This window comes from Panicum virgatum, chromosome 6K, assembly GCF_016808335.1.
Source record: "Panicum virgatum strain AP13 chromosome 6K, P.virgatum_v5, whole genome shotgun sequence".
NCBI classification, from domain to species: Eukaryota; Viridiplantae; Streptophyta; class Magnoliopsida; order Poales; family Poaceae; genus Panicum; species Panicum virgatum.
This window is the reverse complement of record NC_053141.1, coordinates 19,896,473-19,916,566: the sequence shown is the minus strand read 5'-3', so window position 1 is coordinate 19,916,566 and position 20,094 is coordinate 19,896,473. Positions and strand designations below refer to the sequence as shown.

Sequence of the window (20,094 nt, the reverse complement as noted above, 5' to 3'; positions counted from 1 at the left end):
GAATCAATTGCTTGCGGTGTGTTATTATCTATAAAAAATTGGACCTAATTAGCTGAAGCAATTTTCAATCAAAGATTAAATAGACTAAATATGATCTAATAAGATGAACATAAAATCGCGAGACAAATTTATTAAATCTAATTAATTCATTGTTTACTAGAGCATCATATTATCTAATCATGGTTCAGATAGATTTAAAAGCCTAGTTTCACAATTACATCGAAAGATATAAAATAAGTTTTGTCAGTTATTTATATTTAATATTTATAATTAGTAGTCAAATATTCAAAATTATTGTAGCGTTGAAAAGCTTTAGAAAAAATGGCAAATTGGAGCAAACGTGGCGGCGGGTGGTTGCGAACTACCTGCCGTCGTGGTTGCGACGTTGTATCTAGACTGATAGTATTTTGCTTGTGGCCCGACGTCAACGATATCAGTCTCTGTCAACCAATCGCTATACGTATGATCCTTTTGTCCATTTTTACGAATGTTGGATTGGACGGGAGTGAGAACGAAGCAGCTGTACAGCCGACACGCAAGGGGGTAGTAAAGACATCTTCCACCGGATAGTGTAATCTACTCAAATCCACTACACCATGGAGGTCCTGTTTTGTTCACAAAAAAATTTCGACAGTACCCGTCATATCGAATATTCACACACATGCACGGAGTATTAAATATAGTTAAAAAAATAATTAATTGCACAGTCTAACTGATTACCACGAAATGAATCTTTAAGCCTAATGTGGCAGAACCACTTTAAATTACACCGGCTCGAGTGCACTAAACATACAAACGCACCTTCACCGGTATATTCATTGGTCTGTCGGGTAACATCCCGATATAATCACTTGATATCGGATCGTAACACAAGTATATTTCTCGCACGAAGGCGAGTCAGAGATACAATATTCCACAATATTTTACATCACATAGACAAGGGGTGTAATTTACATCAGAGTTTGAAACTAGAAAGCTGAAGTTCTAGCTTTTACAAACTTATTCCAAAGAACTTTTAAGAGGTTTACCAGTAACTAAATGTAAAAGAGAAGTTCTGTAGCGGAAAAGTTAAACACGACTATAAACAAACGTCGAAAGGTAGATGCCATGATAAGCCCGAACATGACATCATTCAGCCGAGTCATAGCTGGTCAGAGATGATTCTCATTCCATAGACCAGCCAGAAGGTAAAACACTAGGCCAAATCATACTAGTGTTTTGGTCCTCACTAGTCATTCCTGAAAACAAAGTCACAGGCAAGACTGAGTATACTAATACTCAGCAAGACTAACCCGACAAAGGGTATATAACAACACCATATCTAGATATGCTAGGCTTAGAAAGGTTCTAGGTTTCTTTTGCTGAAAAGCAACAAAGAGTATGTCCTTAATTTTAAATTTTAGCTTTCAAGTTCTAGTTTCATTAACCATTCTAGGTTTGCACCTATCTATACAAATATGGTAGAGAAATTATTTGCATCCAACAAGATTGAGTATCATCTTGGTTTCACTTCTTACTCTATGTGGCAAAGGGATCAAGCAGTCTCAATATCCGCGAAAAACGGACGATTCTGAATCGAATTTCCAACCTTGCAAGGGTAAACCTAATACACACGCCTGGAGCACTGACGAGTCACTCCCAAGCAACAGTTTGCTTCTCGTTCCGGTTCGTGGATCAGCGCCACTCTCCCCGACTACAGAGAGCCCGACCCTCTCTGCACCCGTGGTTGTTGCAACATAACTTAACTTCCATTATATTTTCTTTCCTATCTCTAAGAGAGTGGAAGGTATGTCCACTTGCCGGGCCGATCAGTTACTAGACTTGCCGCTTATCCATAATTCACGGCATGTGGCTAGTACTTTCAAACGCTTAATCAACACTACCACACACTGCGGCCTTAGCAAATTTATCTACACAGGCGGGATATAACCATGAATGTCGTAACCAAATCCCGTCTGTGGTCCTTATAGTGACTGCAGGAATGTAAACAGTCAACTCCTATAAAGCTCGCGAGTGACAGGCAATCATTCGACTTTTACCAGTCCTATTAGCATAGCATCTAATCGGACTCAGTTCTAGTGTTCATTCAATAGATACCTAGGATTATGCATCTAAGGTTTTGATTCAACTCCAATAACTTAAATGCACAAGTAAATAGATATAAACAATGGCATAATTTAAAATACTGGAATTATGCACCGGGGCTTGCCTGTAGTGATATTTATAAAGTCAGTGGACTTGGGTTCTTCTAAATCAGAGTTCGGAGTTTCAGCCAATTCAACAATATTGGCCTGAACTTCAGAGAAATCCCCGTCGGGTTCCTGGATGAGTTCGTATGTTCTGTTGGCTAATGATGTTGTTTCTATATGCAATGCAGTAATTGGAAATTAGTGAAGTGCTCGAGTATAGCTTTCCTTCACTAATAAAATGGAATCCAATAAAGTAAATATTAAGACTAAGCTTAATAGTTTTACTTTGCTGGGCAATCGTTTATAGAGTAAAAGTGAACACAAAGAACTCCATAAAATAACATGCAAAAGGGGTTTTTATTTCAACCAAATAAACCACAGAAAGGTTTTTAAATAAAACTTTTAAGACATAAGCAATACATAAAGAAGAAAATTTTAAAAGCATGAGTTAAAGTCCACTAATGAGTTTTGAAATTTTTTCATAAAACTAGATGTATTTCATAGAACATATAGCCCAAGGCTTACTTATAGTATAAGTTTGGAACAAAAGTTACAATTAAAAAGAGCTAAACATAATGCTATTTTTAACATTAAATACAAAAGGATTTAGCTCAAACCCACAACATCAAACTTGTAGAGCTAATTACAAGAAAAATAACAAAATTGGTTTGACATTTTTCTGATTTTTATACATTTTTCTACGAATTTTTGAAGTTCACTGAAAAAGAATAAAAAGAAAAAAATCTTTTTGCAGAAAAGACCTCGAGAAAGATTGCAATCCTTGCAATCAAGTCTCTGGCCGGGGGTTGGGAAGGGGGCAGGGAGTGGCCGGCCGAATTCCGACGAGGTAGCTTGCCGGCTGCGAGGGCCGAGAGGCCAGAGAGCGAGAGGGGTTTGAGGCGCACCTATTGGTGGCTTTGGGAGGAGTTGGGACGACCGGCAGGCGGGTCGTCGTCGACGAGGCAGCACGGCGATGCGGGTGGGCTCGTCGGCGATGGTGCTCGGGTGGAGGAACGGCGGAATTGAGGGGCTGGCGAGCTTCACTGGGGCACGGTGAAGCTTGCTAGGGGGTTGTGGGGGTCGGGGCGGTGCTGTGGCGGTGGATCAAGGGTTCGCCGGAGTTGGAAGAGGGCGGCGGTGGTGTGTGCCGGTGATGAGGCCCGGTCGGGGCTTTATATAGGCCAGAAAGGAGAGGATGAGCGAAAGGAGAACCCAGGGAACAAGTTCGACAGGGGCAAAGGTGAAATTGGCAACTGCACTATCTTCTCCATGGGCGCCGGCGAGGTGTCGCGAGCAGGAAGCTTGGGGCGGCGTGGCGCGGGGCATGGGAGCCAGCAAGAGGCGGTGGAGTGGCGACAGGGACCTTGTGCGCGACGCGTGGAGTCGGTGGGAGTGCCGAACAGGGGCAGGGGGCGGCTTCCCGCGGCGGTGCACTCGACGGAGGGGAAACAGGGGCGGCGATCTGGTGGTGCGGCGTGGCAAGCTCGCGCGGGGCTAGCAGAGAGGAGGGGTGGGGCCAGGAAGGGGCTAGGGACGACGGGTGCCGAGCTAGAGACGGTGCGGGCAACCTGTGGCAGAACCACCTGAATTATCCCGGCTCAAGTGCGCAGGCCATCACCATAAAGGCAACACAGGCTCAAACGCACTTCAAACGGAACAATTCTTGGTCTGTCGGGTAACGTCCCGATACAACCACCGGTTTTCGGATCGAACAAGCATACCCCGCACGAAGGCGAGTCCAGAGATATTACAACCACATGTTTTACAACACAAGCTCAGTAGTGATTACAACCAGTTCAAGACATTATTACAAAACCACACTTAGTAAAACAGTTATACAAACCATAACTGTAAGTTCAGAGTTTGAAAAGCAGCGGAAAGAGACAACGATGACAATGTTCTTTGACGTATGCATGTAGGAAATACACAAGCATGATGCACATATGAATAAGTTGATGATGCACACAATGCAATGCGCATACCGTACCTATTTTTTTTCCGCGACCAAAACTCGTTAGCCTTGTACCCTTGAGTAAGGATCAGAAGTTAGGACACTAACAAGGTTGCATAGAAGGTGATTGCAGTGAGTTACGTCACACATACTAGACACCAGCGCGCTCCTAGTAACTCAATCATGTGGCTGCAGCGCACACGAGAGTCTAGGTTTCGTCGCGTGTAAGGATCACCGGGGTGTCCGACCCTAGAAGGGGAGGGGGTGAATAGGGTCGCTAATCTCTTTTTAACCTAGGGCTCAATCTAATTGCATAAGATAAACCTAACACGTCCTACACATGCTAGTTATGACTAAGGTTTATCTATGCTACCCTCTACTTACCTCAAAAGACTTGCAACCTATAGCCGATCCTAATCAAACTAACTAGGAAAGTAAAGGAAAGCAAGAAAGAGTAAATGCGGAAACGTAATGCGGTAAGTAAAGCGGTAAGGGAGAGGATATGCAAACTCCCGTGAAGACACCAAGACACACGATTTAACGTGGTTCGGTTAGGACACCAAAGTCCCTCCCTACGTCCACGGCCACTTGTCCAACACGAACAAGCGTGATGCCGAGTCTCTTCGCTTGATCACCGTCTTGCCACGCCTCCAAGGCTCCCGACAAGCAAAGGCTAAGTGACGCCAAGTCACAAAGACGAGGTCACCGCCACCGTCTATCTCGAAGCATCACCACGGCACCGTCTTCACTATCTTGGAGCTTTAACACCAAGTAGGGGCCTCCTTCCCCGCACAAAGTGTCGTTGCCACTCCACACCAAGTCGGAGGGTCACACGACGAGTACACAAGGTGCTTGCCGCAGCAAGGCTTTCTCTCAAGCTAGTTCTCTCAAGAACTAAGCCTAAACAAGCACTAAGCACTCTCACAAGTGTGCTTAAGCCTATATGATGTACAATGAAGCTCTATGGTGGTTGGAGATGATCTTTAGCTCTTGTATACTTCCTTGAACTCCAGCAACATCAAATGACCCGGCCTTGGGGGTATATATAGGCAGCCCAAGCAAATGTAGCCGTTGGAGAAAAGCTGCCAGAAAGCTGCGTAACGCCGGTTAATCCGACGTACCCCAAAAGCCATCATCGGTTCAACCGGTGTATGTAAACTGCTACTTGAAAAACTAGCCGTTATCAATCAACCGGTGTATCGCCGGTTTAACCGATGTAATCAACCGGTGTATGTAATATTAGCGTCGGTTTAACCGGTGAGCGTAACTTCTTCACGTTCCTCCAAAAACCACCTCTCTGGACAACTGAACCGATGCAATCGACCGATGCATCGTCGGTTCAACCGGTGTAGGCATTTTCCTCGGTCTTCATCTGCCAATGCACCGACGTATACAATTTCCGTAGCGTCGGTTCATCCGGTGTAAAACCCTAGCCCGCAGACCTTTTCTGTGATTGCACCGGTGAGTTCATTTTGCCCTACGTCGGTTTAACCGATGATAGCAAAATGCCTCAAATCTTGTCCCTTGGACCGAAGAACCCCCGTAGAGGTGGCCCTTCGGGCCTTGCTACGCCTCTCTTCTCTTTGTCATCACTTGAACCTAAAAGCCTGAGAATAGTCATCTTAACAATCACATTAGTCCAAGTGTTGTGTGCATCATCAATCGCCAAAACATTATATTGACATATGGCATGAGAGGCCATTTTCGCTACATCGCGGCATCAAGGTTATATGACTAAACTCCACCACAGGAGAAATCAAGAGTGGCAACCCAATAGCGTCAGTAACGACAAGATAGGAACCGAAGACAACCCACGAAGTGGTACTCAAACACATACCCATTAGTCAGTCTACAGATTCCCGATCATGATGCAACACTATGCACTGACGAATGACATGAAATGATGTGATGCATGATAGTTTGCATCAAGGACTGTATTTCAAAAGTTATTATTATCATGAATCTTTTTAAGTTATCCAAAAATTAACTAAGTAAGAATGAAAATATAGGATTCAGATGTTGAAATCAAAATAGCCAGCAAGATTAGGCATAACACCAAGAGGAATAGAATGATTATTAATGGGATTTTGTTAACAAACATCATGGCTTAGCCAGGGAGCCATGAAGGAAAAGGAATAATGGTTTTGATAGGAATAGATTCAAGGCATTGATCAAGGGTTGGATTGATTAACAAGCTAAGATCAATGGTAAGGTTCATATAAGATCCAAAGCCACTAACTTACAAAAGACCTTCTCAAATAAAGCTTTTTAAGAAGAATGCGGAAAAAATGTGATAATCTACCTGCACCTATCTGGTCCGATCATTTAGCGGCTCTTTCTAAGAGACGGTCAAAAAAGGAATAATCTCCTAATGAGACGGATACCAAAACCTGGTACTGGTTCATCATTTGAGATTCTATAGAACGAAAAGATCATCAAGACATCAAGATGGAACTATGGATAAAGACATGACTCAAACTCCCTCTCTCAAACCAAGATTTCATTCAACCCTTTGTTTAACCACACTAAAACCTCTTCATGAAAACAAACTCTAGAGATTCCTTAAGAAGACTCATGTAACATTTTCAAATTCTAGGAATCAAAGCAAACATCAACCAAATATGCATGCACGTCCTGTTCATTCCTCACAAAATAAACAATTGCCAACTATGGTTGGGCTTACGTGCTTAGCACGGTGGCATAACATAGATACGGCTCTCCTTATATAGCTAGTCGATAAATTCTAACCGTTCTTAACTTATCGAATCGCGGTTAGTGTACCTGCAGAAAACTGACAGAACATATATATATCCATTGAACCTTTCATGCCAGCACTCATGAAAGCGTTCCCATACATTACCTCTCACTATAGAAGCGGCAGCCATACAATTTCCGCCGTATGGCCAACGTTAACATATGCTATTGAGATAGCGTATTCACAAATTCCTCTACTCCCAATATAATCGACCGATGGTCAATATATTGGCAGTAGCTTAAGTAGGCCACTGCTTGAGCGCAACGTTCGGTTCGCATCGCCGATGGGAAGGTCAGACTCCCTCAGCTGACTGAGTACACTTTACTTCCAATATAGTCAACTAATAGTTGGTATATTGGGAGCACCTCAAGTAAGCCACTGCTTGAGGGCAGCGTTCGGCTCGCATCACCGACGGGAAGGTCAGACTCCCTTAGCTGACTGAGGATCCTTACCTTCTTACCTTAATGTAGGTGCGTCGTTACAAAAATTAAGGGTTGCTTGTGAGTATGGTTTGACAAAAATATAAAATGTTGGAAGTCAGATAACATAAACCATACATAAATAGCCACATAGTAATTCCCGTAAATTTCCTAGGACTTTACGTTCTATGCACAACCCTTAACGAATCCAACGTAGTTTTCCAAAATATCTTGTTGTTCCAATTTTATACGGAAATCGATTTTTAAGGTTCCAACACCTCTGGTGTACGCTTGTAGCTCTGATTCCAGCTGTGGCAGAACCACCTGAATTATCCCGGCTCAAGTGCGCAGGCCATCACCATAAAGGCAACACCGGCTCAAACGCACTTCAAACGGAACAATTCTTGGTCTGTCGGGTAACGTCCCGATACAACCACCGGTTCTCGGATCGAACAAGCATACCCCGCGCGAAGGCGAGTCCAGAGATATTATAACCACAATTTTACAACACATGTAAAGTAGTGATTACAAACTAGTTCAAACCATTATTACAGAACCAAACTTAGTAAAACAGTTGTACAAGCCATAAGTGTAAAGCTTCAGAGTTTAAACAACGGAAGATAACACACGACGGTTACAACACGTCGCAAAAGTATACCAAGCTAGCCCAAGTAAGGTATCACTCGTCGAGGTCATTGCTGGTCAAAGACGGATCCCACTCTACGGACCAGCCAGGAGGCAAAGAGCAGGGCCAAGACAAACTAGCGACCTGTTCCTCAAAACTCAAACCTGAAAAAGGGTTTCAACAGCAAGGCTGAGTATTCTAATACTCAGCAAGACTTAACCGTTAACGGGTATACTTAGCCCACCTAACTAGACTATGCAGAGTTCTGTGAGGCTCTGGTTTTCCTTTTGCTGAAAAACAATAAAGAGTAGGTCCTTACTTTTTGCAAACATGGACTTGTAATTTTTCATAATTACTAATATGCCCCTGATATCGGACTGAAAACTTTTAACTATGAAACAATGATAAACACCACATTCACACATGATCCTATGTTCTAAAAGCTTGACACCTGAGGTGTCACACTTAATTAATTCATGATTGAATATTATTTGTCAAATAACAACGAAATATGCTACATTACAAAACTCAAACTTTTTCATCAACTAAACACACTCGAGTATGGACTCGCAAATCCAGTTCTACACGCGCTCGCCAGCGGGCGTCCGAGCGGTCGATATTCCGACCGCGCGGCTCACGCTCCTAGGCGTGGGTCCCACTATATTTTTCATTCTCTTTCTTCCGGTTCACCTGAACTAGCACAAAGACATCTTGATGGTGCGTTGATGGTGCGCAGCGTTACAACATGGGGTGCGCAGCTGTGTGCCTACCTGCGACCACCTACGTGACAATGTACATGTCAATTTGTTTTCTCCTTTTCCTTTTCATTTTTTGCTTTATCTATAATGGCACGTGTCATCATTTTTTTAGGTTTTTCCTTACCCTCGATTATATTTTCTCTGGAGTACAACTATTTTATGGAAATCGTGTACTAAATAAACTATATCGAAGATATGCTTTGAAGTTGTATAGTTAACTTGTGCAAAAATGTTGTGCAAGAAATCTACATGATAACAATCTTCATAGAAGTTGTGCTAATAAATTATCAGCTACAGGATCTTTTAAGAGCTATGCACTAAAATTGTAGGTACTGTAAAAGTTATATCAAAAAAATATCTTTTAAGAAGGTGTTAGTCTTTACCTACTTATAAAGAGCGGACTGTTTCTACGGTACTTTAACTTTTGGTCCGTCATTAGAAGCCGACATGTGGATCCCACATGTTATATTAATTCTCACGGATTATGTTCTTGGTACGTTTTGGGCTTGGACCGCATTTATTTTGTGGGCCGAACTCATCATAGCCTCCTCCACGGCACTGCATTCTGCAGCCCCTTTTTCTTTTGTTTTTTCTCCATGCACGTTATCTTCTCCGCCGGCTAGAAAGGAGGCCATCGCCACGCTATCGATCGGCGTTCCTGGTGCTCGAGGCCTTCACCTGTCCAGTGTGTCTGGACGAGGTCACGACCGGCGGCGACGACCGAGGCGTGGAAGATGCCGTGCATGCACCAGATCCACGACCTGTGCATAGTGCCGAGGCTGGAGATGCACACGCACAGCTCATGCCCCATGTGCAGGCACCAGCTACCCACGGAGGAGCCGCCCGGCAGCGATGGGCGCGCTGGCGATGTGGCCAGTGGCAATGTGCGCGGCGGCGACATGGGAAACGGCGGCAAGAGGCACTGGTTCTCATGGCCTTTTAATGGGCTTTTCTGGCAAAGATCGGGAGCTCGTCGTCGTCGTCGTCGTCGTGATGCAATGAACAGAATAAATAAAATCTTGTAAAAGTTTGTTCTTTAATTCTAAATGATGGTTGAGTTAATATTGAGCATTGTAAAGCTGCAGCGCCCTGGTCGTATGGGTTGCCATCTTCCATGGCAATTGGCAAAGGCCAAGGCTTGATGACCACATGACCTGATGACTTGTTCATTCGTAATGTTAATCGAGTTCTCGACAAATGAATCCGATCCTAACTGATACATGAACAAATCAATCCAAATCCCAATCGGAACTCGGACATCAATCAATACCTTGCGCGGTCACGGCACAGGTTGTATATGGAGTGAAAGAGCAAAAAATAGAAAATTGGTAGCCTCATGTTTATTGCCCGTAGGCCTTAGCAACACACGGGCACTGTGCTAGTAAAAAGTTATGTGTAAAAGTTTTGTGCATCGTAGAAATTATGATGAAAATTTATTCTTTCAAAAGTTATGCATAAAAAATTATACATATAATCATATTTGTCGGTTATAATTGTACGTAAAAGTTATACTAAAAGTATCCGGATGTTAGAAAAAAGTTATGCATAAACGATCTGTATGTGCGTCGTAAAAACAGTGATGAAAATTTATACTCCCTCCTTCCCCGTTTATAAGGCATGGTGGAACATGACACGGTCTTCTAAACAACACTTTGACCATTTATTTATCATATATTATATCACTTTTGATTATAAACTTATAATCATTGTAAAATATATTTGATTATGAATCCAATCATATGAAATTTGCATTATAAAAATAAAAATTTAATAGTCAAATTATTGGTCAAAGATGACAAGGTTTGAATCTTGATATACGTGTATGCCTTATAAACAGGGAAGGAGGGAGTACTCAAAAGTTATACACAAAAATTTACACGTATAATCATATTTATAAATTATAGCTATCCAAATATAAAAAATCTGGAGATAAATTTGTCCATAAAAGTGAAACCACCGATTTTCTCAAAACGTACTGAAAGGAAATACACATGGCATCGCGGGCGTGGGGGTGGGACGTGGGGGATGCACGTGGGCCCTGGTCAGCAGCTACTACAGAAGAGCATGTTTTATAGTTCCGCCCGCTCGTCGCCGGTTGCTGTCCTGCTGCTGTTTAATGCTTAGATTCCCTCCTCGTCCAATCGCAGCACGTGCGGCGCGATTTCGCCCACCGCAGCCGGCGAGAAGCTACACACCCGTTCCCAATTTCTTTTCCCTCCACATAATCATACGCCGGCTATCCGCCAGCCATAATAACTGCTCGAAGGCATACGGCCAGAAGAAGCAAAAGGGAATGGGGCTCGATTCCCGAAGAGGGGAAGGTAAGGGCTGTCGGAAATCGTCCGCTACCACCGGTCTTTGCGCGCGCTCGTGAATTAGCGTGCCCTGTATGGACTCTTTTCGGGGAGTGTTCCAACCGGCAAAACAAGGTGATCTTGCATTCCAGTTGTGTTTCGACTCCGTTACGGTAACACCTGCGCTACGTAGCCTACGGCCTACCCAGATATCTCTGTACCATATGTCTACAAAGGAGCACGAGATAAACGCGCTCAAATAACGGGAGTGCTAACATAAAGACTGGAACCTTACGAGTTACAACATCAGCCCACATGCTCAAGGTATATCATCTCATACCATACTATTGCACTTAATTCATACAACAGAATTTACAGTTCTTGATTATTGCAGTCATGCATATATACATGGCACTCATACATCAACAATGGGAGTATAATTAAGTTTGGAACATATGCATACATACATGTGTGTTACATATAGAAATGTGTACAAGGGTCATATAATTCTAATTCTTAGCATGCATATCTCTATATATGATTGTTGAACCAAAAGAGGGTTAGGGAGCGTGGCCACATCAACCGCAATTTCCTGTCGTTTGATTGGATGGGTGGACGTTTTCCAGTCATTTTGCAGAAAAAAGCCTTCAAACTTTAGAGAAATCAACCACGGGCTGACCTTCTATCTCAAGAAATTTTGCGAGAAAGCTCTGAATTTTTTTCCAAAATCAACTTGCAGTCTAACAATCCAGGTTTAGAGAAATTTGCAAAGAAAATCTTAAATTTTCATAAAATCAACCCGTCGTCCGGGTCCTCTCTCATGATTTTAATTAAATCAAACTACAAACCATTCCATTTGTTACTTCTACACGAGCAACATTATATGCACCCTTTGAACACCAAAACATATTGGAATTAAAAGTTGCTCAACATAGAATTTGATCAAGAATTCAAATACTACAACTTTATTATAGAGTAAATTTTAAAATTCAAAATGCTTTCGCAATTTATTTGCACAAATGCTTACATGCGACTCATTGTACCTATAATTTGGATACCAAAACATCTTCAAATAAAAAAAATGATCAACACAAAAGTTGTCTGGAATTTGAAAATCTACAAATTTACTATATAGCAAAGTTTTGTCAATTCAAATTATTTTTGTAATTCGTTCAACATAATATCTTATTTTGCTAAAAATATATATTGTACCACTGTTTTTATAGCTTCTTATGCTACCTCCACAATACCGCAACATAGTTTATTATAACCACTACTTCCTTAGAAAATAACATGTCTATTACTAATTGCAACATGATTTAAAAAATACATTAAGTTTCCAACTAATTGTGCTCCACCGTCCCTAATAAATTATTTTATCCCTTCTTTCATCACAATAAATACAACAACTGTCATAGCTCCATTTCAATATAAAAAATAATATACTACTTAAACAATAACATCACGACAATAGAATGCCTAAAATATATACCAAGTGCAACAGTGGGCTATGATACCTATGCAAAAATAACGAAGCAAAGGAAAATACTGCATGCATCAACTAAAGTTCGCATCAACTACAATACTACGATGCAAGATACGGACCCTGCATGGCAAAGCAGCGGGCCTTTCTAGTATACAATATTCGATGATAGGAGGTTAGGAATTGTGATATATAAATTCCAAAAAAAATCTTAAATCTTTAGAAATATATAAAATCCACATATTCCTAAAGAGGTCCTTGAAAACTTCTTCGAGAAGGACTATGAAATTTCAAAAAAAATAGATAACCTAACCAAATATTCTAAAAATACCAAAACCAGCAGCTTCTATGGGCTAAACAACAAAAGAGGCACTATGCAAATTCATGAATAGTACTTTTTTCTTAAATTTCTTTCATACTTAACTTCCATATTTACTAATATATACTACAATCTGCAACAATATCATTAAGGTAAATCTCTACTACTAAAAAACAGGTAGTGTCCTCGCATCCTGCGGCTCTACTTCCCATCGGCCCCCCTTGCCGTCCACCCTCTCTCCTCCCACTCGCTGCTTCCATCGCCCCTACCTCTCTCCCTCTACGTTCGGCGCTTCCTCACCCCTGCTCGCCCCCCTAGCTCGCTCGCCGTTGTCGCCCCCGATCTGCCCCTCTGCGCTCGCCGCTGGGGGACGAAGGCCCGCTGAAGTTGGACTCCTCAACCCGTGGCCAGCCTTCACTCTCCGTCTCTCCACTAGGGCGGTGGCGCTAGCCTCCCTCTATATAATATTGCAAAAACTAGTAATATCTTGGATTAGCCTTGTTTGGATCATGAAAAATTTTGGACAAAATTCATTGTAGCAATTTTCAATCCAAAATTAGAAGAACTAAACATAATCTAATTATAAAACTAATTACATGGATGGACGAGAAATCACGAGACGAATCTGTCAAGCCTAATTAATTCGTCATTAGAGGTCGTTTACTGTAGCACGACATTGTCTAAATATGGTCCAATTAGGCTTAAAAGATTCGTCTCGCAATTTCACCCGAAAGTTGAGAAATAAGTTTTGTCAGTTATCCACATTTAATTTTCCTAATTAATGGTCAAACGTTTAAAGAAAAATTTTGAAAACTGAAAAAAGCCCTAGGATTGCTCTGAAACACACGAAATTTGTTCGGCAAAAACGCAATTGGCACGTCGGACCGGCGTTAGGATAGACGTCCTAAAAAATTTCCTACAGTACCGTCACATCAAATCTTTGAACATATACATATAGTATTAAATATAGTTAAAAAAATAACTAATTACACAATATAACTGTTTCGTATGAGATGAATTTTTTAAACTTAATTAATTAATAATTGAACATTAATTATCAAATAACAACGAAATATTATATATTACGAAAATAAGTTTTTCACGAACTAAATTAAGGCCGCAATAGCACAGCAGAGCAGACCCACTCAAACCGGTCAAAGCCGATGCCACGAGGGCTCAGGCTTCCCAACCAGTAACCTCGCACCAGGTCACCACGCCAGCCACGCTGTCGCCTCCTCATTCGCCGGGCACCCCTCGCGTGACGTGGCCGCGAAAACCGCTGCTCCCCGCCGCGCCTACTCCTTTCCATGGCTAACACTCACATCCAATGACCATTGGGTCCCACAATCCCGACTCCATGTTAGACCCCACATGTCATTACCTCTGTGTGGTTCACTCGCGTCGCTCGTGGTCGTGGCCGGAGTATTCCTCCCCACTCGAACCTTTCAAACTCGGAGCGTTGTTCGCCTTCCCCTCGCGAGTCGCGAGCTCAAAGCGGTCAAGACTCAAGAGGCGTTAAAGCAGAGAGCTTCGAAGCGAACCTTCCAGAAGAGCCCCCCGCCGCAGCCTCCTCGAGGCCACGACCCCGACGCGGTGGCGCCGTCCACGCCCCAGCCACCCCAGGGTCTCTCCCGCCGCCGCACCGCCTCCGCCGACCACCAGCCGAGTCCGTCGGGGGCCGCGACCGCCAGCCTCGCCGCTGCCCTCGCGCGCGAGCGTATCTGGCGCCGCGGCGAGGGGAACGCGGGCCCTGAGGAGCGGGAGGCCCTGCCCTTCTGGCAGAGGACCTGGTTCCTCGCGCTGCTGCTGGCGATGGCCGCCGCGTCGTTCGCGCTCGCTATCCTGCTGTACCTCGGCCTCGACCTCCACGAGGCCGCGCCGGCGCAGTCCTACGCTGCCGACCCGGATACCGTCGTTGAGGTGCGATGCCTTTCGCATTTCCTGTCCTGCGCTCTTCTATTCGTAATGGTGTGGGGTTTGGATTTTTGGATTAGTGCTCCAAGTTTCGAATTTGGGAGGGATCGGTGCTTAGTTAGTTTGCTCATCATTGGCGTGCTTGGTCGACTGGAGCTGTGATACGATTGTTTCTTCTATTTGTTGACAGATTACATACGGGTCAGTGATCAAGTTGATGCATGAGAGGACCAAGTTTCGGCTGCATTCTCACGACGTGCCTTATGGATCTGGCAGCGGCCAGCAGTCGGTCACCAGCTTCCCCAACGTCGACGACGCCAATAGCTACTGGGTATGTGTCTCTCCAGTTTATTTCTTCAAATCAATCTGATCATGTGCCAATAGCTACTGGTATGTGTCTCTCCAGTTTGTTTGCCCCACACTTAGTTCATTGAAAAGTACAATCCAATGGCCATACTAAGTTACTAATCATAAAAAAACAGGCCACTCTGAATCTGCCAAACCATTCATAAATTCATTTCTGGCATTATTTTATGGAGAAACATTTGGGATTTGATTGAGTTGCCGAATAAGTTGCCTGATTCTCTCAAACTGCTACATGTTTCTACCCTTTTCAGATTTTATTTGATATAGGTAATTATGCCCGTGCGTTGCTACGAACAAAGCCGGTATATGTATTGGATACATATTGGTGGCCGTGTGTTAATTTGTAAGGATCTACGTGATCGAGTCATGAACTCAGGCGGATGATATAGATATAGATATAGACTTAGACATAAGCTTGTCAATAACACAGGCGGACCAAACCAACGTACCAAACCAAAAATTTGGGTGGAAACCTTACTCCCTTTAGTAATAGGTATATATATAGATATAGATTTAGACATAAGTTTCCATCCTGTACGTTATATACCTGTCATGACTACAGTCAAAGTTTACCTGATTATTTTCTTTGTGAATTTAAATATCTAGAAAATACTAATTTCCAAAAAAAAAGATCAGAGAGAATGTATGCTATTGGCTAAGAGTCACCAGGAAGGGCAAACCAGCTTACAGGCAAATGGCAAATTGCACTAGAAAAATGATTGAGGATATCCCGTGCAGAAACATTAACTTTCTGTTTCCAAAACATCAAGCAAGCTTTCTGAAAAGTGAAAACACAGTTTAACCTCCAGTAATTGGGGTCCACTTTTCAGCCAGTCAATGGCCAGAATTCTGCAGTGATGATACTATAATTTCAAGCTCAATTATTTAAACCCTGTGCAGGAAAACATGTATTTCATGGCTTAAAATTAACAAGGGACAGCTTAAACTAACTATCATGTGGGGCTGTGTGGGAGACTATTGTCAGAGAAAAAGAAGGAATACTTTTACAGTTGCTTTAGTAGAGAAATAAGAAGTCAGTTCTCTTAGGGAGCCTCTTAACATGAAGTTGACAGTTGAAAATCTGGTATTCAGCCAGCCACCATTTTAAGCAGTTCCCATATATAGGAGGGTTGTTGGTCCATGGTTTGACAAGCAATAAATATTTTTTCTTCTTTTTGAAACTAACACAAGCAATAAATCAGTCCAACTGTATTGTTCTATTATCTGTTTGACAATATCAACGCACTACATCTTATGTCAACTAGTAGACCAGCATCCGAGAGGCTCTTACTTTGTGATGCTAGCTGGGGTGGGGCATCTTGCATAATTATGTGCGGACTGTTTTATTCGCTGTGCCTTTTGAGTGAAAAATTATTGTGCCTTGAGTTTTGCATTTTGAAAATTTGACATTTGGAGAACATTGGAAGTAGAATCAACACCTTCCTGGTCTTCTCTTAATGGTAACTTAAAAGAAAATATGCTTATGAAATATTAATAGAACATTTAGTGACATGGTTCTGATCTTGGTCTTACACTGTTACATTTTTCAATTGCTTCATGGTGGAAGTTCTGATCTTGAAGACTTACCTTTATGGTACATCTTCTTATGCAGATTGTGAGACCTCAGCCAAATTCTTCAGCAAAACAAGGTGATCCCATTACACATGGAACTATAATAAGGCTTCAACACATGAGAACTCGAAAGTGGTTACACAGCCACCTTCATGCTTCCCCCATAACCGGAAATTTGGAGGTCAGCAACTAATTACTTTCTATAGGAAAGTAGGATGTGTATAATGTGGTCGATGTATTGCATTGAGCCCCTTGGGCGATATATATAGAGTACAGAGACTTGGGGGGTAAGGCACCTCCCCGATACATATGGCAGTCCGGGATTATATATCCTAACCTACCAAATATACTCTAACATCCTCCCACAGTCGTAGCGGTAGCAACACGAACGGACAGACTGGAGAACAATGGAGATATCCCCCACAGTCGGAACGCCGGTGTGAATGCTTCGACTGGAGTAGCTCATGCAGATGATAGCCCCTTAGTGCCGAAGTAGCCGAGGTCGAGGTGGACGTGGTCGAAGCTGTGGAGGAGGGCGCGGGTCTGAAGCGTCGAGGCACCCGAGTACACAAGATCAACAGCTTATGGCCGAGGACAGCAGCAGGACGGTGAGCGGCGGATGGCGAGGTAGACCAGGCAGCTGAAAAGTGCACGGGGTCTTCCTTCAGCAACATCGACGGCAGTGTCCGCACGAGAATGGCAAGAGGCGCGGACTCGGATCAAGTGCCAGCTTGACGAGGACCGGTAGCGGATGGCGCCAATGCCTGAAAAGGCGGCAATACCGGCGATGATGGCTTGACCACGAGTGTCGATGCTGCAGCCTGTGAGGGCGCGCAACAGCAACCTTATTCTCGGGAGCGTCGATGATGATGCGGCGACGAACAGCAGGGCGATGCAAACCCGATCTTTGATCGGGAAAAGAGAAACACAGCAGCAGTTCCCCACGACGGCGCCCGATGACGCCCCACGCGGAGCGGCCCTGGATGCAGGCGGCGTCCGCCCGCGCGGAGGCGGCGTAGGCGACGGCGACGGATCCTGGCGGCGAGATAGGTCTTCTTGCTGTGCTTGACGACAACAGGCACGGCGGATCTGATCCGTCGGGCATCCTACGAGGGCGCTGCCCCCGGCAGAGATCGATCTCCCCGAGTGCGGCGCGGCGGCGGAAGCGGAAGGCTAGGTCGAAACCCTAACTCGTGATACCATGTACTCCCTCCCTCCTCAAATGTAAGTCATTCTAGAGTTTTTAGGATAGATTATAGTTGTGTGTAAAAGACTCTCCTACCTCTAATTATTAAGCATTGGGAATATGTTAATTAAACTAGTATGCTTTTTCCCATGCAACTCTTCCACATGCACCTCCTCCTACATGGTTGCATGCACATTTTTCTATTGGGAAAGACCCGAAAACGATGCGCAATTAAGATGTTTGGGTCCACTCTCAACCTAGAATGACTTATATTTGAGGACAAATTTTAAATTCCAGAATGGTTTACATTAGAAGACGGAGGGAGTAGGAAAGTAGAATGCGAATAATGTGGTCGATGTATTGCATTGAGCCCCTTGGACGGTATATATAGAGTACAGAGACTTGGGGTTAAGGCACCTCCCCGATACATATGGCAGTCCGGGATTACATATCTTAACCTACCAACACTTTCTTGTACTTTTGGGCTATGCTTGCCTGTGTTCTTCAGAAAACCCTTTTTATAGAAAAGGTGGTTTTAGCTAAATATAGTTCTCAGTTTATAGAAACTGTTGGAGTACACCCACCTACCCCCCCCCCCCCACCCCACCCCAAAACAAAACAAAACACCAACAGCACACACACAAAATTTTGAAGCTTTCCCATTAATACGATACATTGTAATAGCTTCTTGTTGTCTCTTATGAGAAATTATTCAGAATTCAGGGCTACTTTTGCCAACTAAACCTTTTCTCTGAGTAAAATTGTGTCATTGTCTGAGATTACTTCTTTATATGTTGAATGTATGTATCTGTACTCTCAGGTTAGCTGCTTTGGTGGAGAGAATGAATCAGATACTGGAGACTACTGGAGGTTAGTGGTTCTGTTAGATATGTAGTGTGGTGGGCTATTGTCATATCTTTTCCTTTCACCTAGCTGAACTCATGTCTGTTATTACCAAATAATTTATTAGGCTCGAGATTGAGGGCAGCGGGAAAACGTGGCGGCAAGACCAGAGAATTCGGTTAAGACATGTTGATACTGGTGGTTATTTGCACAGCCATGACAGGAAGTACACACGAATTGCCGGTGGGCAGCAAGAGGTGGGTTCATCTGAGTTGTTCTCATGTTTTCTTCCATCCATTTGTGATTGAGAACTCTGTTCAAGCCAACTATGTGAACCAACTGGGTAATCTGTTTCTGCTTCTGCAGGTATGTGGAGTTGGTGACAAGCGCCCAGACAACCTCTGGCTTGCAGCTGAGGGGGTCTATCTCCCGGTTATCCTGCGCAAGTAGCTCTACCGCTAGATGACAAGTGCCATTGTTAAAATAAACTTTTATGGTGCTTAGGCTGATTCAATGCACAGAGTTGTAATTGTAATTGTTCTAACATTTTACTGTAGTCTACTTGTGCTTACTGTGTTCAGAGCAAAATGCAGTGCATCTGTTCTGCTCATCCGTATAAAGACTGACTCGGCTTCAGTCCCAATATATAAGTTCTACCTGGCAATATTTGGCTGCTGATCTGATCATCTTAGGCATGATTGGAAAACGTAGTACAAATCTATGTGAAGCCTGTTTGGCCGGGTGTCGTACATAAAGCAAAGTTTTGATCTATTCTGGTCTGAAGTTTCTAATCTATTCTCGATGCTTATATTGAATTGCATATGGTCATTCATGGTGGCTTTATTTGGTTGCTTTAGTTAACGGGGCATCATTAGCATTTAATCTAGTGTCTGGATCGTGATAGGGACTCTGCAGAAACCTAAATAAAATGCACCAGGACACGGTACAATCAGGGCTAGGAAACATTACTGATCTTTGCAATCTTACAGATTGAGTTACATTGCAGTCCGTTCTTTTATCCAGTAGCATGAACAGCAGATGGAGTTTTTAGCAATCATTTGTGGCAAATAACATAATGGTTTACAAATAAAGAAATTAATCAATCCATTATGGTTTACAAGTTATTTATCAAAACCATTCGTATACCTTATTGATCATCTCTATATTTAAAGTGGATCAATGGCGCCTCTTAATCAGTACCCTCTTCCTATAGCTTGCCTTTCCCTCAAAGCTCAGGGAGAAGGGGAGCAGTACGGAGAAGGTATTGTAAGTTAGAGCTGCTAAACATGGATAGGTCCTGCAATTGATTTGAAAGCACTCTATAAGTTCAAGTCCAACGCACTCTAGAAGTTGTAGGTGGTGTAAAAATATGAGCCTCTAGGAACCTGTTGTAGATAAACGCATACATAAAATGCTGTAA

At 43.1% G+C, this 20,094-nt stretch overlaps 1 protein-coding gene across 1 annotated transcript; it reads left to right on the top strand.

The window, feature by feature from the left end:
* Positions 1-14,149: 14,149 nt before the first annotated feature.
* On the top strand, positions 14,150-19,457 carry LOC120712016 (stromal cell-derived factor 2-like protein). Its single transcript, XM_039997696.1, has 6 exons — positions 14,150-14,713; positions 14,898-15,038; positions 16,686-16,826; positions 18,652-18,701; positions 18,802-18,931; positions 19,041-19,457. Exons 1-6 carry the CDS (start codon positions 14,165-14,167, stop codon positions 19,122-19,124), a joined length of 1,095 nt encoding a protein of 364 aa, XP_039853630.1. The 5' UTR covers positions 14,150-14,164; the 3' UTR covers positions 19,125-19,457.
* Positions 19,458-20,094: the final 637 nt, after the last annotated feature.

Excerpts from the sequence above, each read along its gene's own strand:
- LOC120712016 (XM_039997696.1), top strand. The coding sequence starts at position 14,165 with ATGTCATTACCTCTGTGTGGTTCACTCGCGTCGCTCGTGGTCGTGGCC. Across the intron at positions 16,827-18,651 it reads CCATAACCGGAAATTTGGAG|GTTAGCTGCTTTGGTGGAGA; the intron begins GTCAGCAACTAA and ends CTGTACTCTCAG. Across the intron at positions 18,932-19,040 it reads TTGCCGGTGGGCAGCAAGAG|GTATGTGGAGTTGGTGACAA; the intron begins GTGGGTTCATCT and ends CTGCTTCTGCAG.